We start from the raw sequence: 25447 nt of genomic DNA, 5'->3' as shown, positions 1-25447 counted from the left end.
AGTGACTCCACCACCTCTCTGGGCATCCTGTCCCAAAGCATCACCACTCTTTCTGAGAATATTTATTTCCTAATACCCAGCCTGAACTCCTCCCTTAAGCACAGCTTAAGGCCATCACCTTTTCCTGTCACTGTTACCTGGATGGCACAATTTCCTACAATGCAGAAGTCCATCCTGCCTGAATTAATTTTTAACTCAACCAGATTAGCCACTAACCTTTGACTTGAGCAGATCTGAGTTTTCCAGAGCTGACTAATAGCCAGGATATGTTAGAAGAAGCACGAGTTTAAAACCACAGAATATTTAGGAATATAGAAAACCAAAAGGTAGGCTCTGCTTAAATTAGCGATTCCTTCAATCTCCTCCTGCTTTACTTTGTGTTCCCCTATGCAAGTTCTCACTATAAAGAATCAGGACATAAATTGTCTACGAATTCAAACCTGTAATTTTAAGAATAAAATTGCTACTTTATTCTCAAGTTTTTCAAGCAGCTAAATAACGTGGCAATGTGGAAAAACACCATGGAGCAACACAGAACATATTAAGCCACAGCAGTTATACTCAGTCCTAGCATTCCATAAACAAGCAAATTAGAAATAATTATAATTACATGTCTGTCTTACTAGACCATTGATTCTTCAGACACACATCCGTACTTCAAATGACAGGGGAAAAATATGGTATTTCAGTTATTCCAGATGTACAAAACTTATCTGCATGTGGCTCTATGTGGATGCTGAATTAATTAAGGGGAAGTAACAAGAAAAGCAATATATTCAGAATCATTAATACTACTTTATTTTTCTTGATTTGGAAAATTTAGTGCACTTGATTTATGAAAATTATCAACAAATACTGAAACAAACGTTAGGTTTGCTATAATTTCTTTGTTGAATTCAGGTCTACAAAGTGATCAGGGATTTTCTAGTCTTGAAATCCCAAATTCTGCTAAGGATTCTTACTTCAGGAGGCAGAACTCCATCTTGCTTGTTCAAGCCTGAAGGTGAATATCTCACAGCCTGGATGAACAAACAACTACTTTTTTTTTTTGAAAATGAGTGCCTGTTGTTTAAAAACAAGGCACACTAACTCGACAATTCTCAACTGTTACACCTTTTTACTAAAGGTGTATTATGAGGAGAATCAGTATATACCAGTTATTTTCAAACCATCTCTATGGAATTCTCTAGTCCTCGGACTCACCATCTCCTCAGAAGCACTTATACTCACTACATGATAATTCTATTGGGATGCCCAAGTCTACAAATAATTGCAGAGCTGGACACTAAAACAGCAAAGAGAGGGAGATAGAAGTGTGGTGAAGTCATGGAATGAGGATGATAAAGTAGAAAGCATCTACAGGAGAACATAAGTTTAACCTAATAACTAGGGACAAAACATGCCTCATCTTGACCAGCAAGCGGCACACACTTTTTTACTTGTCTACTCAGTTATTCCAGTTTAGTGTCGCATTTACACAGCAGAACGTACCAGGACTAACAAGTTACTGCTATTCATCACCAGCCTCAACCCCTGTAAACAGCAACAACTCAATGGCAAAGCACAGTCTGACACACCACAGTTTGCAATCCACTACACTAAAAATTTTAGATTTCTTTAGCATATCAAGATGTAAACTGCAACGGCTCAGGAGATCCCATACTTCAAATTCAGCTCCTTCTGACACAAAAGAAAGATAGGACAGATAGGAAGGGTGTTATCAGTCACCTCAGTCTAAAATTTCACATTTGAATAAACATATTAAGGGAGAATGAAGCAACCCTCTGATATATATTTTGGAAAAGAAGAAAAAACAAGGTATGTGTTGTTGACCTTATTTAACTTTTTCCTTTAGAAATAAAGGCCAACATTACTCTCTTTACTCTTCTGCCTGATACATTTGACCTTTCAGAAGCAAGGACAAGATCTGTGTGTGAGACTCACAGAAAGCCAAGCTTTTCTTTCTGGTGCAGTTGCTGTTTTGAAGTCCCTGGGGATTCCTAGCCACAGCCTAAGATCGCTCCTTGGAGTCAATAAACAAGAGTGTTCTGAAAGCAGGTGGCATTTGTTTAAATATGCAACAGGGATTTTAAAAAGGATAATAACAATAATGGTAGAAACAGATTTTAAACAAATACTTCAGGCTCATCATACCCTGACATTTGCTGAGTACCTCCCATAATTAGTTACTATTTAACAGTTGTAGATAAAAGTCGTCCATCAGAAGTAGTAAGGAAATTCTGTCCTCGGATTCCTATCTTGCACATAGCTGCTTTTAAAGATCACTTAAAAAGTTAATCTCAAAAATCATTCTCTCAACCAGAGGGGGAAAAAAAAAAAAAAAAGCAAGCTGTCAGATCTTGACAGGTAACTGTGGAAAAACAGCACGCATTCACTCTATGCAAATACACTGAGTCGCAAATAGTTTTCTATACTAATTTAAGACTCAACCCCTTTTCCACACCCATCTGAAAAACGCCTTTAGTAAATATGCAGGTCTCTAAGCTCCACAAGGTCAACAAATTCAAGTAGTAAGAACAGTATTGAGATGGTGCCTATGGTAATAAAATCCACCCCCAGAAGCTCCACCTTCAAGGTAGTGGCAAAATCTACCTGTCCCTTTGGTGTGCGTGAGCCAGCAGCATACTAGAGCCACTGGAATTCATTTCAGAATTATCTGATGTTAGGTAACGTCATTCAGAAATGTGTTTTCAAATGTCAATTCACTGAAGAGGAAAGACTATTAAATCGAAAAAGAACTTTCCTGAACTTTCAAATTAACCTCCAGCAAGGTTATGATTTTCAAAGTGATTCAGACAGCAAATGACTTCATAGAGTTTAAAAATTAATTTTGAATCAGACAAACTAATTTAAGAAACCACTGCATGCTACGTACAACAGAAATACAGTGGCTTAAAATTGCAACTGTCTGGAGAGCTTTTCAGTCAGCTTTCTGAAGGCCCTGATGAGCTCTAAGCAGTTCCAAAAGACAGCACATCCTAATGAGAAGACTGCAATGCCCATATATTGGTTTGTTAGAGTTTGCTTTCACACACTTTAGGTTGGCCTAAAGCTCCTATAAATTCTCCTTTTTTTCTGTTTTAACTGGATGTTTATGAGGGTGGACAGTGATAGGACAAGGGGAATGATTTTAAATCGAGACAGGGGAGGTTTGGGTTAGACATTAGGAGGAAGTTTTTCACACAGAGGGTGGTGACACACTGGAACAGGTTGCCCAAGGAGGCTGTGGATGCCCCATCCCTGGAGGCATTCAAGGCCAGGCTGGATGTGGCTCTGGGCAGCCTGGTCTGGTGGTTGGTGACCCTGCACATAGCAGGGGGTTGAAACTGGATGATCATTGTGGTCCTTTTCAACCCAGGCCTTCCTATGATTCTATGATGCACACTTTGTACCATTAAATATGCCATTTGTCATGTCTAAAAGTCAATAACCTTTTACACTGCTTTAAGAAATGGGAGGAGGGAAACATCCTGACCTTTATTTTTAATTTTTTAATTTTTTTTTTTTTATTTCTACACACTAATTACTGAATGCAGATCAATTTGCTGCTTTGAATGATTGGATATTTGTCTGCTGACAAGCTCTGTATTGAATGCTCAGTAATAAAAAAAAAAAGGAAGACTGAGCTTCTGGCATGGTTGCTCAACTCAAAACAAGAGAGCCTTAAGACCAGAGCAGTGGAGCTTAACAAATACCTGCTGATAAAGGTTTCCTTCTTTCATTTTGTTTTTAGTATTTTTAAAAAGTCTTTCATCCCCAGTACGTTTTAGCTCCCAAAAGGAAAATAGCAAATTTCAGAACTTTTAACCTACTCCTTGTTCCTTAATTAAAAATAACAATTTTTAACAGGCCATCATCACCCTATCTTAGGGAGAGGAAAGCATCAGCTGAAACATTGTTCATAATATAAACCTGTGAAAACATATTTGTCTTCAGGTAAAAATATATATATTTCAAAATCACTAGCAAAACAGCACAAACACCTTCCAGTGCTTTTTCCTAAATAGTACATGCTAACACAGAACAGATATTTAAGTAAAATGCATCCAGTGTCATGGCTGAGGTTTGGCTTTCCCCTAAAGAGTCAGTGGAAGGCCTAAACATACAAAAGAAACAGAATGTACTTATTTGTCTTGGTTTCCTTTAGCTCCAAAGAGCACAGACTTACACTGCTGATTTTAAATCTTACTAATTTATGATAAATCTCAATACAAAATAGATAAGAACTTGTTAAAGAAACAAGACAGAACAATGACAGAATTCTCCTCAACTATTATCTATTTTTGTCTGTATCAGCTACAATCCAGATAGCAAACAGAAAAAAGGATGATAAGAACAGGGAGATTCCTGCAGAAGGAATTATGTGACATAAGGATAGGAAAGAAGGAGCTGGTGAACCTTCTTGCATTATTTATGTCTGCACAGTGTAAAATAAATAAATAAAATTTTAAAAAAACACTTGTTCATTAAAAATACAGTTTTGCACTTGTACACGTGAATCTAGCTTACTTAAAAGCATAGAGACTTGTAAATAAAACACAAATTTTCTTACGGAAAACTCATTGCATTCTCTAATTGCGTACCAGGCAGAAACTGTGTACAGTGCAATTCATCTTTAAAAGGCAAGAAGTGATACTGTCATTCATTATTTAATACTGAGGAATGCACAGTTAGTAAGATGAAAAACTCTCCTGTGTCAGATTGAACTGCATTAAGCCTTCTTTATAGTGTTAATGGTTAATGATTTTAGTGCTAAGATGCCTCTTTCTGCACAAATTTCAATCACACAAATAAAGAGTGCTTGGCTGAATCACACATGATGGAAGCTAATATTCATGTTCCATTAATCAGTAATAAGACCTTTGCAACACTGTGGATAACATGCTGCCATATGCATTTCAAAAAAGAGGAAGAAATAATACGGATAACAAGTGCTAGCAACTTATTTTTTAATTACAAATTGTATTTGTCAGCAGAAAATTTGAGAAAAGTCTTTATAGCATAAATTCTTTATGTTCACAGTTTGGAAAAAAAAAAAAAAAAAAAAAAATAGAAAATCAAGTTATATTTGATTTGAGGAAGAATCCAGCCTGGTAACTGAAGGAAATCAAAAGAACAGCTTACAAGATGTGCATAAAATGTCTGATTCTAGCTTGGGCATGGCACATCTGACAGTGGCTGAGTAGATTAATATTGGTAACTTGCAACAAGGCAGAAACTATATATAAAATGCTTTATACATCTACAAACACATTTTTGTCAAAGAAGAGCATCACTTCTATCAAATAATTAGGAGAAGCTGTCAGGAGAAGCTTTATTCAGAAGGTAATATTAGCATGCCACCATGCTTGAAACAGAAATGCGTTTTAAAATCTTTATTACGTAGCCCATATGTGGATGGTATTTTTGTACAAAACTCGTCAAGTTAGAGTATCACTGGAAACTGATGTAAAACCTCCCAGCAGCATTTACAGCCATAGATTTCCTTAAAGGAGGTGAAGGCAGAAGTCACAGAGAGCAGGATTCTTCTATACAAGGCTGTGTTTGATGATAAAAAAAAACACAAAAGAAACCATCGAGCTGGTTGGGACGTGTTAAAGATACGAACAAATTCTAGGTCACTGCTCTAGGGAGATCAAAAATTGAGAGTTACCCTATAAAAGCACACAGTACCAGTCACGTTCTGTTAGACTTGTATTTGATTCCTGTCAGTTTACCTTTTACTCTTATAAGCTTCTTTGATGCACACGACAATCCATCAGGCAATGCTTGCCTTAGAAGCTAGAAATCCCTTCTTTGAAGCTCCAAGTGAAATAAATCAGCTGTCAAGCTTCATGAACTTGGTTTTTTTCTAAACAGTTTTAAATGCCTGTTTAATGTCTAAACAATAAAATGTCTTGTCTTTTCTACACTTAGGTTACCAGTAAAATGAAAGTCCTCCTTGCCACCAGTTACCTCATTTGAAATGCAAAATTTATGCCTTTAGAAAAATAAAAATGGACCAAATCTAAGATATAAAACTGAGATACTGTAGATTTAGTTTAAATGCATAAAATATGTACAAGCTAACTTTTATCAGCCAAGAAATAATACAGAATGCCAAAAAAGTGCATACATATGAGTCTTTTCAGTATATGTGCATTTAACAAATCAGAAAAGAAATAAATCACAGGACAAAGTACTGTATTGAGTAAATTAGCATACAGTGCTTCATGTCCCTGGACAAAAATGTTCTTCTATTTTCTTGAATGTTTTAAAATTCAACAAAGGGATAAACATTCACACTAAACTACTAAATTCTATTACTAAATTCCACCCTTTTCATACTCCCCTATCAATTTCCAAATGTGTGCTGCACTATTATGTTCCACTGTTTTAGAAATCATTTTGTATGAAATCACAAAGTAAATATTTAATGTAAACATAAAACAATTTTAGATTTTAAAATTTAAGCTCGTCAGTAAGTGAGCAAATACGTTAAATACGTTTTTGTTTCCCCTCAACATTATGAAGACACTTTTTTTTTTTTTTTTTTAATTTAAAAATCCTACATTCCCTATTGAAGTGCCAAATTACTTATTTTTAGGAGCAACTCTTCAACAACCAGTTCCCATTGTTTTGAGAGAGGCATGGGAGGAACAAGGTACCTAACGCTCACAATACGAACACAGGCATGTTGAAGATGGATCAGTATCCAGGTTTCTCATCAACAGAAGCTGGAGCACTCCAGCTGCCTGAAAGCATTGCAGTAACTACAGCAATGCTCTGGAATAAAGAGCAATGGGATTTCTGAATGCCAGACTCAGGTGTAGCTCTTCCATCTGCTGAAGAAAAATTATTTTGAAGATGCTAAAGAGACTTACTTTCAAGACAAGCTGAGCTGTTCAGTTTTGTGAGTGCCGAAGTTCTGGGTGTGCAGAGACAGACCATTAAGCAGCTAGTAAATTTTACTGGCAAAAACTCAGACAACTATATACTTAGGAATGCACAAGCTGTAAAGAACATATTCCTGTTTTTAGATCCTTAAACACTTCCTCCGTCTTACTAGGTACTTAAGTGTTTCTTGTAGACCCAGGTTAGCTCATGGGAAACTTGCATACCTTTCAGTATCCCAAAGAAAACTGGAAATTAAAAACAGCAGCAGGATTTAGAAGATTCACAGCTGACTCAGCTGAAAAACTCATATGAATTCTTCAAACTACGAAGAACTGAATTACATCATGAAGCCATAGGTTGTCAGTGGTTGTTTGTTGTTTTTTTTTTTTGACAAGTCCTTTTAAAATCTTGCAAGCTTCCCACGTTCTGAGTCCTTTCCATTCTTTTATTACATGCACCATTAAATAGTACTTCGCCTCACTGTAACAATAATATAAGAAACATACACAAATTTATGAAGTATTGCAGGAGATACTTACCAATATTAATTTCATCATCAGTTTCAGCATCTCCAATACACTCAAACTGGAAATCTTGCAAGGATTGTGAAAATTTTTGCACTGCCATGGATAAATCTAAAATTCAAGAGAAAGAAAAAGAAACATGAAAACCAGTGTTATTCCATCACCACTTCTTTGAAGCAATTCTTCATTCATCTTGTTCACAAACTTTCCTTGCTGGTAACACTTCTTTACACAGTAACTTCTTTTAAAAATTCCTATCGCTATATAAAATCCAACTACTTGACGTATCCCAGAAACATGCTAGCTGCCAGATTTTGTAGACAAATACATACATTTTGTTGATAAATGAAGAACTGCTATAATTCTTAAAAATACTATATATTAAAAAAAAAAAACAACACATTAGTGTTTATTGGTATATCACAGATGTAAAATACTACAATTGTTTAGAAGTTCAGAGACTGAGACAAAAATAACAATAACTTCTTTTACACATGACTTTACAAAAAAAAATTACATTCTCACTATTCTAATACACCAACATTGGATAATCTTACACAGAAAGTTTTTTAAAAAACATCAAAAGGGGAAAAAAAGAATGCCTGCTAATTATGTAGATGACCCATGGTCTTTCAGCACTGTTCTAACTGAATTACACACAGTGGATCTTAAGATTCAATGAAATAACAAAAGAATCCAAACCATATAGCACAAAAATTCATTAGAACTCTATACATTCCAGCAAATCATATTCATGAGCAGAATATCATGGTAACCATATAAACCTGTTCTTTCCTTCATTAGGTGTACTAACGGTAAATGCAGAGATGAATGTGGTAACAAACACAGTCAAGATTTAAAAATGTTATCAGCCTAGATGAGCCCACAAAAGCAGCAAGAATTATCCATGTCCTTGAGGTCATATATATGTTAACTGTTTAGAAGCTAGAAAAGTTTACAATAAAGACTCTGATATCCACTAAATCTAACCTAAAGACATGGTGGGGTTAAGACACAAGCAAAAGACAAGTCACTGACTCTGTTCCAAAAGCACTGTGTATTCCTCTTAGGAAATCTTCCAAAGCCTGGATGTGGTCCTGGGCACCCTGCTCGGAGTGTCCCTGCTGGATCAGGGTCTGGGCCAGATGGAGCCAGAGGTCCTTACCAACCTCATGCACTGCTCTTAGAAAGCGCTAAGATACTCATCTAGCTGCACCAAAACCCTCAGAGCTGAGGCAGAACTGGAAGACTGTATTTTATTCTTGTATGAATAAAATCTAGTGTATAAATGTAGATACTGGCCTAATGTCTAATATCAAGACATAAACACACACACAGACTTAATATCTCCAACAATAAAAAACATGCCACTGTCCTAAACAAAATAAGAGCTGAAAACCTTTCTAAATCTTTTCAAATCAGGATCCACACAATAAGATGACTGCAAAGATTCTTCTGTAATTGAAGGTACCCATTACCAAAGGTCACAGTTCCTATCAGGATTTTGCCCTGCCCCTGTATTTGCTCTGTGTCTGCTGACACTGCTGACAGATATCAATGAGCCAAAAAGCATTCTCTGACCTGAGGCTGTTAAACAATTTCACATGCAGTTTCCTGTGTGGAAGAAATGTCCTGGAGATGTTGGTTGACACTTGGCTAGATGTGGGCCAGCAGTGTGCCCAGGCATCCAAGAAGGCCAACTACATCCTGGCTTGTACCAGAAACAGTGCAGCTAGCAGGAGCAAAGAAGTGACGGCCCTCCTGTACTCAGCACTGGTGAAGCCACATCTTAAGTACTGTGTTCAGTTTGGGGCCTCGCTATCAGAAAGACATCGAGGCCCTGGAGCATGCTCATACAGGCAACAAAGCTGGTGAGGAGTCTGGAGCACAAGTCTTATGGGAAGCAGCTGAGGGAGCTGGGATTGTTCAGTCTGGAGAACAGGATGTTCAGAGGAGACCTCGTAGCTCTCTACAATGACCTGAAAGGAGACTGTAGTGAGGTGGGGGTCAGCCACTTCTCCCACATAACTAGCAACAGGACTACAGCGAACGGTCTGAAATTGCACCAGAGGAAGTTCAGGTTGAATGTCGGGAAAATTTTTTTCTCTGAAAGAGTGGTTACAAACTGGAATGGGCCGCCCAGAGAGGCAGCGGAGTCACCACCCCTGGAGATGTTCAAGAAATGTGCAGCTGCAGTAGGGACGTGGTTCAGTGGGAATACTGCTGACAGGTGAACAGTTGGACTGGATGATCTTTGAGGTCCTTTCCAACCATGGTGATTCTATAAGTCAACAGAGTGCATCAGTCCATGAATGGTTATATCAGAAAAATAGCTAGGATGTATAGAAATGGTAAAACCAAATCTGTATCTTACTGATAAGCAGAACAGAATAAAGGAAAAAAATCTCACCCCTTATAAGGACAGGTTTCCCCTTCCTTCAACCTACGATCTACCTCCCTGAATAATTAAAACTTCTAAAAGATTAGAAATAATTGGACATAAAATTAGCACAGAAGCTTTTAAATATCTGTCCTAGTTGATTGTTTCTTTGAAAAATTTAGAAAATATCCTTCTTTTAAAAGAAAATCGTGAACTCTAACAGTAAGAATTGCTTAGTAATTACTTACAATATTTGAAAGTCAAAGCACAGCAAATTCAATACATATTTCCTTTATATATGCATATTCCAACTGCATTTTGAAGATTTAATCATTTCTAGGCATGGAATAAAAGAAAGAATTTTTGTATTTTCTTTAGATAAAAATATGTTGCCTCGATAAAACCTCCTTAAATCTGCTTTCCAACATTTTCTCTACAAATCCTGTTTTTATTCATGAGAGACACTGTCCTTCAAATACTGATACTGGTAATAGAATTTGTCATCATACAAAATCACCTGTAGTTTCCTGACATCTTAGCAAAATATACCACATTTTCCATTGAAAGCCGTGCAGAATTAAATTACTGCATCCTTACTGAACATCTCCTACTGTACATGAAAATTTTATTATTCATTACATTAACAATTCAGAAGCTAAACACAAACTGTCTCCTACTGTTACTATAGAAGAAAACAAAATAAATCTTTCTGAAGAGGTTAAGCACTCTGTGTTTTATGCAAATATATCTGGTATCTAAGTAACATACTGTTCTACAGCTGTTAGACCAAACTTCAGTTGGTATGCAACATGTTGCTCTCAGTTTAAAGGACCACAGTTGAACTGCTAGCTTGTCCACCAAGTCGCTTCACTGAATCCTACATAATTCTGCAAAACTGCTGCACACCAACTGTGCTGGAAGGAATCAACAGTTGTAAGGTGGACAAACAAAAAAGATGGTCTGTTGTCAGCACTATCAGGATGGACAATGCTCTCAGAAACATAGTTTGATTTTTAGGTGATCCTGTGTGGAGACAGGAATTGGACTCAGTGATCTTTATCAGTCCCTTCAACTCGAGACACTCTATGAAAGTATAACAATTAAGTATCACTAATATGAACGCAGATTTATTTCCTCTGGACAATCTACTAAATGTTCATAGAAAGGAAGCGAGGGAGAAAGGACTCTACCCTGTCACTCTTCTCCATGTACAATGTTCACAGGAACAAGTGTCAAGGGAAAGGAAAACAATTAGTAACAATAAACGAGGTGGAGTCTCCATTTTATATATGAGATTAGTCATGCACAGCTGCTGATCTTTCACTGTGTGAGCAAATCAGTGTTAATGTTCTCCTACATTTTGAACCTGAAGAAAACATATTTAATTCAACTTAAAAATGTTGGCTACGAAAAATGTAATAAAAATTACATGGCTCATCAGATAACTTGCTCAAATCATCCAAAATGATACCAGTTGGAGACTTCTGACTCCAGATGAGATCTATTCTAATAGCTTGAAAATCTCTGAAGATGTTGTATTAAGGGTACAGCTATTAAGCACTGCAAAGAATACATGCAGTTCTAAAGTCAGAGGTTTCTTATAATGCTTCGTTTAGAGATTCTGTACAAAGTTCATTTTACCTGGAAATATTAAACATATTATTCTGCAGGAAATTACTGACTGACTTGGCCAGCTTCAGAGAGGCAGCAATAGGATTCTGTAAGCACTCAAAGCTCTACACAGCAGATAAGGTACCAAAACTGGACCAAGCAGTGCAATTATAGTTCTGTTTATCATCTTCTTATGCACATCACCACTTTGACCTGTTACCTATTCATCTGGTCCCAGCAAAAGGACAAGCTGGGAAACAAGCAGGTTGTCTGTCACAGATCCAAGAATTCAAAATTGAATTAGACCTGATTTAAGAGCCATTGCCTCTTCAGGACAGGCAAATAATACCATGAAGAAAATGAAAAGAGATAGAGCATAAACCCTTTCCAGCTTTACAAGATGTCATTTATAACCATACATCCCAGAATCTTAATGTCATTGAGAAATCTCAATGCATTCTGCTTCTTGCAGATGCAGAAATGTCAGTCACTATTTAAATCAGCTTTTTATGATCTATAAGCTATGTAGCAATGCAAGAGTCACTCTTTCTCGTCTTCTAGTATGTAGATCTTAATAGCCATCTCCACCTTTTTTTCTAGTACACATTAACTAGAATTTTCCACTTAGCCTAGGATAGAAATCTCTTCAGAGGAAAGTCTGCTGATGTTCCAAGTTACTACAAAAGCCTCATCAGCTTTATCTACCAGCAGTATCTGGCAGTACAAGTCCAAGGGAAGCACAGTCACTCAAAAGTCTCCAAGATAATGTAAGTCTTGTCCTTGCTTTTCTAGAGGCACTCAGTGCATACTCCCTGGATGCCAAGGAAAGAATGAAAATACGCTCCAAACTGTGGAGGTTACTGGAGTGGTCTTCTAAATGGCACTTTCAGCTGCTCTTCACATTCCTTTTCCAGCAGTATTCACCCCCCCCATGTGCCCCGTGCTCCCCAGCCACACAGAAAAACTACAGTCAGGTGAGCAGTGGTGTTGGTAGTGCAGAGCAGCCATTTGCTCTGACACATTTAGGGGAGGAGGTAACTGAGGTGGAGCTGACTTCTTTGGTAGGGCTGAATCAAGTCAGTCAACCAGCTGGGGGAGTTCATGGAGTTTGGTCAGAGGTAGTACTGAAAAGTACTCAAAGAAACACAGTAAAATGTGGCTGGAAACAGTGAAAGGACAATTACAGCTTAATCACAAGAAGGTCATATAATAGCAGTGTTAGATACAGATGCATATAATACAAAATATCAGTACCATAACACTAATGAAAGAACAGTAGCAGCCATCACTTACTCAGGAATATTACAAAACACATTTCCCTAATGGAAACCACTTCTTCCTGAATCTCTGATTTCCTCCTGAACTTTCGTATTTTTGATCAATCTTCTCAATACATATTTAAGCAAAAGAAGTTGACAAAAAAATGCGTCATACTAGAGGTTGGGTTTATTTAAGATTCACATTACTTCAAATTGCCAAAAAAAGGGGAATCTAATTTGAACTGTAACACTTTAGGTTTCAGATAACTAAATAAGCTAAATAACAATTGTTACTAATAATTCATTTTAGGCTCCAGTTAAAACTTAACATGCTGGGAATAGTAAGATAAAACTAAGAATTACTTTCACACTATAACTGCTCTTCAATTTTCTTATCCTAGATTTGTTAAAACATTGAATTCTTGCCCAAGGCCTGGAGGAAGAAGAGGCAATATGTTGCAACAAGGTGATGAAATGATGGATACATTACCTGAAAGATGAAAGACTGAGTGTGTGAGTTGTGGCACAGCCCTTCACAACAAAGACTAAGCTCTACTGACAATGAAACTTGAAAAGATTTGCACAGTATCATAAACACTCAGATTTCTTTTGGTGGGGATATGAAGGTTGGTTGGCTTTGCCAGCTTGTCAGCTAGAAAAACAGCAGCAAGTTCACATCATCCACACAGGAGACCAAAAAGCTCCAAGAGCAAAGGTTTGGGGGGCTTGCAAAGAGCTCATGTCCCTGCCCAAGTAACAGCCTACAACAAACTGTTCCGAGGACACATCAAAGGGCTCTTGTTTACTTATAAAGATGATTTCTTTAGGAAATGAAATTCCAATAAACATCATTCCCCCTGAGTGATGTCAATCATTCTGGAAAAACTCGGTGTCTCTCACCAGGTTAATGAAGAAAAATAGCAGCTGGAATCTAGCAAGAAGATTAAAGATGCCCAGATGAACTCTAGAGTACAGGCAGAAATGCAGCAAGCTGCACTTTAAAGCAGACACTGGCTAAAATAATAACAGCGGCAGCTCTGATGACCCAACACAAAGTTATTGCTGTTGGGCTCTCAAGGCAGCATAAAAGAAAGGGCCATGGCTGAGCAGAGGGGGAAGTCAGCAGTCAACTGCATTTTGGGGTAGCTGAAGACTGGAACAGAGATTGAGCAGAGCTATCTTCAGTTTCAAGCCTCTAGGCTGTTTGCTTCCTGTGTTAGGTAGGACTGAAGAAGCACCGGGTGGCCTCTCCTTATCAGCTCTTCCATTTGGAACACACTGACATACAGGTTAAATAGAACCTGAGCTACTCAAACAGAACAGAGCACTGAGAAACTGAAAAATGTGAAAGCAGCAGCAGGAACTGAATGATACTGCTAGTATACTTGATAAAATGGCATGATAAAATATAGACAACCATTTACTGAGGTAACTGACTTTTATTCCTTCTCAGAAACTGAAAATGAACGACTCACTTTTTTTGGTTTTTAATTGCTTAACAGACACATTCATTTTCTTGATTTATTCCATAAGTAATTCTCATCCTAGAAACAATTATTCTGGCTAAGTTATCTAAACACTTGAAAAAGTAGATTTATAATAGAGATGTTGTCATTGTGAACCAGCAGCTATAAGCGTGATTTGCAGCATTCTTACTGCACCAGAAGACATGGGCAAGGAAACATTTAATGATTTATGCATGTAAAAGGAAAAAAAAGAAGGGGAGGGAGGGGAGCAGCAGTATTAGAAGTACAAATTTTTATAATATTATTTAGTCAAGAAAATAGTTGTGAGATACATGTATCCTTAAATACTACATAATATGCTTCTTTATTGTGCAGATGAACCAGGAATTGCCTTGGTTTTGTTACTTTATACAGGACAGAACTTCAAGCAGGCAAGCTAAATCAACAGCCAGAAATAAGCCGGAGGAACAAGAACACCCCACTGAGAAGCACTGAACTTCAACAGCTTCTGTGTTTGCTACAGTCAATTTGATTGTAACTAGAACAAGTCACAGTGGGACAACTTCTTCCACATCACAGGCTGCAAACACAGCAGCTGGCAGCATGGTTATATTTAGGCAGCATGAATGATTAAGCAGTTAAAAGCAGTGATCATACAAGTTTGTGTCTATCACCATTACACTTCACGTTCTTTCCTGCCTTGAGGGCTTTCTCACTAGAAATTCCAGCTTCACAGCTGTTGATCTTAATTCAGAAAACAGCACTAAAATGCATTTTTTTTTAACCTCTTTCCAGTCTTCATAGTTCACTATTGCATTAGAATGAAAAAAAAAATAATAATGAAAATCAACTGCCAAGGTAACTACCACATAGAGAAAAGTTTCCAATTTCATACGTATGACAGAAAATCAGCCCAAACAAGGGGATCTGTACAGCAGCTGTAAATTCACCCAAAGAACTGGTGCGGAGCACAATGATGTTGTCACACATCTCTGAAATGCAATTAATTCACTCAGCTCTACATGTTAAAAGAATTCTGGGTTTTGCTGCCAGAACAGGTAATCCTAGCTTAATAAAATATCCGCACTGTAACACCAGGACATGCCAGTATCACCTACAGTTAAAAAGCAAATTAAAATGCATGCTAACGTTCCTTTAAAATACAAACATAAATCCATAAAACCAGCTGAAAAAGCTTCAGCCACCTTTGGTTTTAAGTGACTTTCCATCACTGGAGTCTTTTCCAGAGCATGGGGTATTGCTTGTGGCACTTCTATTCTGAGAAGTAAATTTAATGAATTTATTTACACTTCCATGCACACACATACATTTGTTATTCTTCATAACTGAGTCAAATTAATTTTCAGATCAAACTTTTCTGACTGTCATAGGAAAAAAAACAAAACAACAACAAACCACAAACAACAACCCTCTTATGAGGAATTGCATTTTTTCCAAATTTCTACAGAAGCATTTAATTCAGCCAAAGCCAGGGCAGGCTGGCACAGCAGAGAGCCTCTCTGCAGGGCACATGGAGATCATGCTGGCCACTGGCCATAATGCTTTATAAAGAAGCCACAAGAGAAGACCACAATGGGATACAGAGCCCAGTGTCCAGAGCCAAAGGTTTTTCAGCACAAGGGCCATTGCTCAGCACTGACACAGAGTTTTGTTGTTGCTGTCAATGAACTCTTTATCTCCTCTCTTTGCCATTTGCACTGGTGTTCAGGTTATTTGCCAACTTACTATTCATGGAACAACGCAATGCAACTAAAATAAACAGCCCTCCAGCCCAACAATTCCATGTTGCTTTTCCACCTTAGGCTCAATATTTTGCTCTTTCACTTCAGGGAAGCTAATTTCTTTCTCATCATCTTCAGGGAACAGACATCAACAGACTATATCAACACATAATCCGTGCATTGCCTCATTCCCCCGGGGTTAAATAAAGCACTACAGCAGTTCACAAATTTTCAGTGTCATCTTCTTATTCATGTATGTTTCCATGAGAAAAGTGCACAATTTACTTTCTCATTCTATTGAGCACTGAGAAATCTCCCTAAGCAAATGTAGCAAAAACCCTGCTTTCTTAACAGTGTGATGCAAAAGCTATTGGAAAGTCCATATCTCCAACGTGATTTATAGCTAATTACTACAACTTCTTCAAAACCCAGCTCGCTTATGTTAGAAACTTCCAAAGCACTTGGAATATTCTTAACATTTGTCTTCTGATGAAGTGATAAATCCAACATGTTTGTGAAAACACCCCAAGAACGCTGATGTTTAACGAGACAATATTTTTTTGGCCACATTTACATTGTACTGAAATATGCTCTCTTAATAAAATCACACTAAAATGCCCCAGCAGTAAAACTTCTCAACCAAACAACTTTATAGTGTCAAAAAACAAAATTGGTCATGTTCCATCCCTCTTTCTACTCTTCCCACCCCAGTTCTGTCTGTAAATGCAGAAAGCTAATCTTACTCATCTAAACACACAGAAAGAACAGAAAGAATTTTAGCTTGGTGCATAGAAGCCATAAAATCTATACGAATAACTCTTTTGACTTTACACAGTTTAAAAACATGAAAAGAAAGAAACCATAACTGAAATCCTTTGCTTTCAGTGAGCATGTTCGGTGAGCACAGATCCACAGCACACCACACAGCACATTTTGCAAATCTGCTTCTCTAAAGGTCAAGCTTAAATGGAGCTTGACAGTTTCGCTACGTTAAGTGGCGTAATTCTGTTTTGTTTCAATATTCCCACCTCCTTGCATTTTAATCCTTATTACTTCAGTTCTGCAAAATCCCCTCTCTCCCACTACTTTTGTTCGTATGACTGAATGTTCAACAACACTGCAGTATCTGATTAGAAAACAAACTGACTACACTGGGAATTACCAGGCGCTGAGCCTTCCAAGCCTAAAACCAAATCCACAGAGTTAATGCAACAATAAAACCTTTACAAGTGACTAATCATGAGGTTCAAAGCAGAAAGCAAAGTTGTCCTTCACTACCAATTGTAATTTTCTGCATATTTTCCACAAATATGACCAGAAGTTTCGGAACGCAATTGGCTTCATGTTACTTCTTAAATCATAAACACAGGCTGTAGGGTACAACCTGATAATAATGTTAGTGCACTATTACATTTTTCTAGATTATACTCACACAAAACATTTCCATACAATGCCTGTTTTGCAAACACACCCATTTTCACCCACTGAACTTCTCATCCAAGAGCCACAGGATGGATTCCAACACATGCAGAGCCATGTATGTGAGAGAACAATAATCATTATTTTTTTGGTACTGCGTATTCATGTACACAAAGTTTTTTCCTGAATATAAGAACACCTCCCTGCTTCTTTCCATTTTAAAATTACAGAAAATTGGCACTTACTCAGTATTTCCCTTGCACCCACTGACAGAACAATTTTCCATAGCTCTGGTATCAGAAGATCCCAACACCCGAGCCTATTTAACCACTCAGGAAAGCATGACATGAAACATTCCTGAAAAGAAGCTCTGTCTGCTTATAGCACATAGTAAATAATTGCTCCTGACTCTCCTTATTGTTTGCAGGTTTATCTAACATTCACGTTGCTCACTTCAGTGGAAAAGTTATATACAGCTCACGCTGCCTTTCCTTACACGTAGCTATGCTTTCCAGAAAGCTGCAGTTTGACAACCTCTCACTATGCAGGCTAAAGGAGCCTGGCTGTGGTGACCCCAAGAGGCAGCTGACCCACAATCACAGAACCTCAATTCATATGAAGAGCAGATCCTCTGTTCATAAACCAGTTCCTATGGTACAAAAAGATATTGAGGTAATACTGAGTAAGAGCTTTGAGCAACAACAGATTAATTAACTCAGCGCAAGTCAGGGCTGCTTATGCACTGTATACATCTTATTTTTATCCTTTTTTTCAAATGCAATTAATTGCCATTTTGTTTTATCACTTATTCGAATGACAAACAACCTGGAACAGCAGTCAACATAAGATCATACCAAAAACCTAGAAGGCTGGAAAAGGCTAGAAGACATCAATTTTTTTGCCCTGTAATTCTGTTATTATTTTTTCATATTTTCTTCTGCATCACTTTACATGAACTTCTGCACAGTTTTCTATCCAGGTTCTTAAATTTTACTCCATGCAACTCTGCTTTGACCCTCAACATACTTTCTCTTGCTCCTTCTGGGGATTTTACACGCTCTTTAATGATCTTCCACATTCTTCCTCCACCCCACAGATGTTTGTTTATTTCCCAGAGCAGTGTCAGTCTTTCCCAGTGAGCTGGAGCAGCAGTGCAGTCTTTTCTTTCCCCCAATCTCTTTCTTCGAAGCATGGTTTTTATCGGGCTTGCTGCTGTCATTTCTCACTCCTGGCACATCCCAGAGAATGCAAGCAGGCGGAGAAGTATCGCAAAAAAAGCAAAGAAAAAAAAAAAAGCACAGAAACTAAGACCAGATGCTGCCAGAGGTTGAAAAAGCAGAAAGTGACTTCCTGTCTAGCAACCCCAGAGCTGCCAGAAAAAACATGGGAATTCCCAGATCCCTAGCACAATATAAGATACGGGTGCATCTACTTTTAGGGTCTGATTTCACTAGTGTTTTAAAATACAGACTTTTCTCTGTTCTTGATCTAACAAGGAATCCAGAAAAAAAAAATTAAAAATGCCCATGTCTATTTATACACAGCAAAAAACAAAGCAGTATATGATAATACAGTTTCATAATACACTTCAAGCTGTTGTAACGCATTCAGAAAAAGCCTCAGCATGCAGGCAAGCTTGGTTCTACCATCTGCACCTTGTTCTATGTGGATGAATCTTCCCTACTAAATGTACATTCAGGGAAAAAAATAAAAATTAAAAAAGGTAGAATTGCTGTGATCTAGTATGAGCATGGAGCTGTATACAAACTGCTTCCAGGAAAACCAAGAATAAATCACTGCAGCAGTCACTCCATCGACGTACAGATTTTTAGCAGCAAAAATTTCTCCAGTGCATCTTTAAGTGTTTGTACGTGCCATAATTCTTGCATTGGGTAATTTCTCCAGTTCTGAAAAGACAGCTGCTGGAAGGAAGATCAGCAGCATGGGCCGGGGCCGGCGGGGGAGGCATGAAAGCACTTATCAAGGCATTTGAGAGCAGCGAGCTCTTGGAACAACATGAGAGTCGAGGGTCATGGGAAACAGAAGCTTTGCTCACCCTTCTTCCTGGCAAAGTCTTCTGCACTTGGGCAACAAAGTAAAACGTTTTGAAAGAAGAGAAGGAGGAGGAGAGGGGGGAAAAAAATCAAAATGTGTATATTTAGGTCATTAAAGAAAAAATACTACCACTTTGCTTTAAAGGAAATGAAACACTTTCTGTATGAAATTCTTTTGAGCTCTTGGAGCTGAGGGATACAACGCTTGATTAGGTTCCTTTGATCAGAAGACTAATATTACAGTCACATGAACTTCAGTACTGCAGATAACAGCACGTATTTATTTTTTGCAAAAACACACACGGACATAAGCAGCATTTGTTTACACACTCAGATATGCACTTCCAGACAGGGAGGACAGAGCTGAGACACCAAAGTGACTAGTGCACTGAAATGGCTCTGAATGCCTCCATCAAATTCGGCCTGAAGAAATTTCTTGCACTCAATCAAACAAGGAGCTGGCTCCGTCCTTAGCTACTTCTCACTGCTTAGGGAGAATGCATAGCAAACATCAGATTTATACCGCAGACAAGTTCAATACACTCATTACAGCCCTCTTTTACCTTTCAAAAATGGAAAGTATTAAGAAAAAAGATGGAAAGATGAAAGCCATGGAAGTACTTAAAAGTCCTACAGATATGTTTATGAGAATGTAAACTTGCATTCTAGTAATGGGAGAAAAATAATCAAACCAAGCATGCTTCTTTAAATAACAAAATCCACATCCATGAATGGGTCTCACTGTGTGAGCTCCTGTGTGTAGAGCTCAGGAATCAAGCGTTCCCAAGAAGTCTGCAGTTTACCCCAATTTGCATGTGATGCTATTTCCTTTGCAGCTTGGAAATACTTTCTGTATTTTGCTTGCTTTCCAGTTGTACTGCATTCAGAGAGGGCAAGGAAGAAACCCCATAAAGAGCAGTAATCATCTAAGTACAATAACGTATCAAGGAATAGGCTGTTTGTATTTCATGGGAAAAAGAAGCATCTCTTGCATGCACTTCACAGCAATCTTGTATTTCTCAAACAAAATAAGGAGCTCTAATTATCTTTTCTGCTTGAGTTTGTCCAGTCAAATGACTTCTAAGAAGCACCAACCAGGCATTCATATATCTCATCTGCAGGATTTTTTATTTTTAAAACTTTTTATCCTCTGGGATTTTCTTCTGCTTTCAGCCCTTAAAAGATTTACGAACATATGACAACATCCTCTTGTTACCATTCTGGTAGAGAGATAGCTTCTAATTAATAATCTCAGCATCCATTAGTGCCAGTACTGTTTACATTATGGCATTTCTAATGAATTCTAAACTAACTCCTATCACTCACAAGTGAGATTTTGTCATTAAACCATCTAACTAAAAACTCAAGTGTTTTACTACTTTATATTCAGGCCTAGTTAAAAAGCAAATAAAAGATCAGCAATTACTCGAAACTGGAAAAAAAGGACAGATAAATCACAATGGCACCCCACCAATCCATAACAGGCTGCATTTGAACATCACGTGTGTGTTTGGTCTTCCTCCTTGACACCATCCCAAAACTGCTGAGAAAGACACAGGGGTATGTGACAAGGGTAAAAAAATGGCAGAAAAATCTTCTTAAAGAAATGCAATAACACTCGTCAGCCTGAAAAAGACAGCTGAGGAATCGTAAGAGTTCCAACAAAATCAGAAGCAGTACAGCAATGGTGGCCATCTCTTGAAAGTAAAAACAAAAGGCTACTTCATAAAACAAAAAGCAAGCTCAAACAACATGAAGATGCTTTTCATAAAATGCATAGTTAAATCATCCAACTCTCTGCCACCGGATACTGTGGATATTACAAATGTATGTGGGTTCAAGAAAGGACTAGAGAAGTTCACAGAAGAAAAATCTGTCGAGAGCTATTAAAGGCATAACCTCCTGTTCAGGAAATCTTCAAGCCGCAAAGCACTGGAGGCAGAGGAAGTATCACAGCATTCTTGCCTTGTCTTATCCCTACCCTAGACATCAGTGCTACGTGTGAGAGAAAAGAAAAAAAAAAAACTAACTCACAGCACAGCACTTACTCATATTTAGAGACAGGATGTAAGGCCGGATAAATCTCGGGCCTGACCCAGTGTGGTTGTTCTTATGCTCTTCATAGGAAGATTTGTACATGTACATTTTGCAGTACACTGAGTGACTCAGGACCCCATCAGCTGTTCACCACCATCCCAGGAGGAGGCTGTCGCTCTCATGGCTGAACCAACTCACCTCTATGGTTAAGTGCTCTTTTAGCTGCTTCCCTGCAGGGTAACCTCCTTTAACCAAATACAGTAACAAAGGAGAAGAAGCTATGTTAATGCTGTGACACTAAGGACCATGAAGATGTTCCATTTTGCTGGCTGAACTATGTGAGATGTTCTTCAGAGGGTAAGTGACGATGGATAGATGGAGGATGTATCGTCTTTAACTGCTCCAAAGACAGCGGAGTGCACTGCTATTCCTTCAGTTATGTTACATGCCTGTCATCCTTCAGCAGAAGCTTGGTTAGTAATCTGTGCTACTGAACATAATTTTAAGCAGTAAAACTAGATGAATCGGTAGTAAATTAATAGGTGACAAAAGTTGACTTATGCTACCAAGCAAGCATTCAAAAGGCTGCCACAGAACACTGCCCATCCAGCTTCACTCCTGCCATCTTCAGTGCTCACATACATGTATTTTCTTTACCCATTTCCTTCAAAACTTTTCCTAACTTAGCTCACAGCATGAGGGCAGTCACCAAATGAAAAGCTATTCAACGCTTGTTTTTTCTCCTCAGAGTTCAGTCTTCCTCAATCCTCTTCTCCTCCCTGTATTGCTTACTGCATACCATCCAAATCCTGTAATGAATATGGAATTATCTCATCCTTCATGCAAGCCAAGTCTACAAAGACAGCAAAATAAATGTATTTCTTTGTAACGTGCACCACCATTGCCCTATTTAACAGATGGAGATGCTGAAAGCAAGATTGCCTGAGGCCACACAGCACACTGATGATTAGGCAGGCCTTCCAGGGCCCCCGCTTCATGCCCACTGCTCCACATGCTATTCCTTCAGAGAGGAGACATTAACCAGAGCTGGAAAGAATGCAGCCCCTCACACCTCCCTGTCCACATGAAAGATGCAGCTTCTTTTCTCCCAAAGAGACACAATATTAAAAAAAAAAGTTTTATATTAAATAGAGAAAAGAATCCTCTAACTTCATTCAGAAGAAAGCAAAACAAAAACCACTGATTTGATCCGTCTAACACAACCCCCTATAGAACATCAGTGCTCCGTATCTGTTTCAAGTTGGTCTCCGAGAACATGAAGAACACAATACACACAAGCTTACTTAACAGTCACTTGCTGACGTGTAGATCAAGCATCTTTTTTTGGAACAAAAGACAGGACAGAGCAATTAAGGTTTTCACAATTGATCTTTGATGTTTACTTATTAGAACAGTTTACATTTAAATAGCTTTAACAGAGAAATATGAAAAAATCTTATTTCTCAAAACCATGGTAACTCCCAATACCTGTGAGATCTGACTCCATAACCTCGTCAGCTTAATCTCGCCAATCAAGAAAACTGAGTTGAATACTTTGTTGCATACTAGCTCCAAAGGAAGCCTGGGCAGGTTTTCTCCCAGGGAAAAGTCACTTGTTGCCATGTACAAAATGAAACTGGAATAGCTGCTAATGATGCTTTGGGAGAATATCCACCCATCTTGTTTATACACACAGTGAAAAGCTTCAGTAAGTCAACAGGTCATTGGGAGGATGAAAGAAAAAAGAATAACACAACAACACTCTGAACCTGAGCCAGTAATTTGTTATTAAGTCTTCATAAAGCAAAATCTGGCACGTAACCCTAAGACTGTACTTTTATCCAAAGAGTGACTGCAAAATTTCACTGCTGTCACCATAAAATCATTTTCTCTCCAGCATGCCTTAACAACTTGTGCTTGCAGCATCAGGTTTGTGTGGCTCACAGCTCACTGATTGGTTGGATTTCCATTATAGCACACTCTCCTCTCCCTTTCCACAATGAAAAGCACCTCAAAGGACTTTTAGATTCAATTTCAAAAGTCTAGCAGTCCTTAATATATTGACCTCTTTATCCTCAATTTAATACAAGTGGGAATATTTTCTCAAAGTTACAACTTTTATCCAAAAAAGTGGGAAACCTTAGAAAGATTATTAAAAAGTTCTGCAATGGGATGCAATTTTGAAATCACTGATTCTTCTGAAAACAGAACTAGAATTCTCTGTAGGGGAAAAAGTTGTTCATTTAGTCTAGGAAATATTTATAGCTTCCACTGAGAAATAGGAACTGAAGTTATAGGGCAAGTACAAAAGACAGATTTTGGAGCTTGCTCTCCAAATGCAGCATGAGAAACGCTTAACTGCAAGGTCTGCTTCTTTCAGTGTGTTCTGTACAACTATTACAATGCTTTTCCAAACATTGGAAGTAAATATTAATCAATGAACAGCCTACAAGTTTTTGTGTTACTCAGGAGAGTACACAAACAGCCAAGTAAAACATCTTCCTCCCAGCTTCACTGACATGAGTTTACAAAGTACATTTACATATCAGCTGCTTGAGGAAAAACATATAGCATTAAACAGATTAAATATAATTCATTTGCTTTAATCCCTTCATTTGTGAAGTGCCCTTGCTGCTAAAATGGCTAACGGTATTCTTGGCTGCATCAGGCAAAGGAACATCAGCAGACTGAGGAAAGCGATCCTTCCTCTCCATTCAGCACTGGTGTAACTGCACCTGGAGTCCTGTGACCCACCAGTACCAGAGAGATGTGCACACACTGGGAAGAGCCTGATGAGGGGCCATCAAGACGGGGAAGGGACTGGAGCACCTTTCCTATGAGGAAAGGCTGAGGGAGCTGGGACTGTTCAGCCTGGAGAAGAAGAGGCTCAGGATGGATCTCCGAATGGTTGGATGAGAAAGTTAAATATTTAATTGTACAATATTAATTATAACCTATGCTCACTATTAGTGTGGGAAGCAGAAATTCATAAATAGTATGGAACAGAGAATTAATATAAAAGATGACATATCCTCATTGCACATTATTTTCCTGTTGGTTTTGGAGTACACCAAGAAATATACGCAGGTGTTAGGGGAAAAAAAAAAAGCACAAATTAACTCAAAAAAGAGTGGCTTACAGTACCAAATTCTCATGACATTCAGGCTGCCTTTATTTTTTTCCTCCTATTTCAACATGAAAAATAAAACTTCCCTTTAAGAAAAACAATCCAATAATAACCCTCAAAAATTCTTCCTTAGCAACAGAATTAAGTTTTCACTGTAAGAAGTCTGAGTTTTCCAGTGGCTAACAGATTACACAGCTGCTAACTTTACAGGTTTGTATATAGCTTCCAAAAAATACACCTAAGGAAGTGATTTTAAAATTAATGGGTTTTTGCTACTGAATAAAAGAAAAATGTCAGAACAAATTTCTGGGTGTGCACTGAAGTCAGATGCTGGTTTTCACCATCTCCCCAAGAGAAGCAAAGCAGGACGGCTTTAGACAGTTATGACTTCTAGAGGCTTTCAGATTGAAGTTGTGATAGCTTTCAAACGTATGTGTGAGTGACCATCGCAAGAAAAATTAAATAGAAGAACACGTAGTGCAACAGCACAAAACAATACAGTTATCTGAACATTTCCTCTTCACTATCATCTGCATGGCTGCAAAAGGCCCTCCTAAACCCCAGCCGGATCAAACTTATCACTGACACAAGTTATTTTAAAATTAAAAGCAGAAGGCTATGCAACACAGATAGCATTCATGCTAATAAGAGACAATCTGAAAACTACAAGATAAAGCTTTTCCCTTCAGTAAGAACTGTACAATAACAGAATGACACACCTAGCATTAACTGGAAGTAATGTGTAAAAGGAAGACTGCTGTAACAAACTCAGAGATATCAGAGGCACGTTACATAGTCTACATTAAAAAGTGACAGGTAGAAGAGTTATTTGTTACTTGGCCTTTAAAGAATAGCATTTCATCATTTAGTTAAGCACTGCAGCAATCTCCATGCACAAGTGAGCAATTTCATAATACAGACAATTGTGTAT

The 25447-nt window shown here is 38.0% G+C and overlaps 1 protein-coding gene across 1 annotated transcript in view; it reads right to left on the bottom strand.

The window, feature by feature from the left end:
* ARHGAP42 (Rho GTPase activating protein 42) overlaps nt 1–25447 on the bottom strand; it is a 153346-nt gene that overhangs the window by 112434 nt on the left and 15465 nt on the right. Inside the window, exon 2 of the mRNA XM_052670912.1 lies at nt 7437–7532. Coding sequence (XP_052526872.1) covers nt 7437–7532 — 96 coding nt within the window. The remainder of the gene's footprint in view (nt 1–7436; nt 7533–25447) is intronic.

Source organism: Tympanuchus pallidicinctus, unplaced genomic scaffold (assembly GCF_026119805.1).
Source record: "Tympanuchus pallidicinctus isolate F22 unplaced genomic scaffold, pur_lepc_1.0 scaffold11, whole genome shotgun sequence".
Taxonomy (NCBI): Eukaryota; Metazoa; Chordata; class Aves; order Galliformes; family Phasianidae; genus Tympanuchus; species Tympanuchus pallidicinctus.
This window is presented reverse-complemented; position numbering and strand designations above follow the sequence as displayed.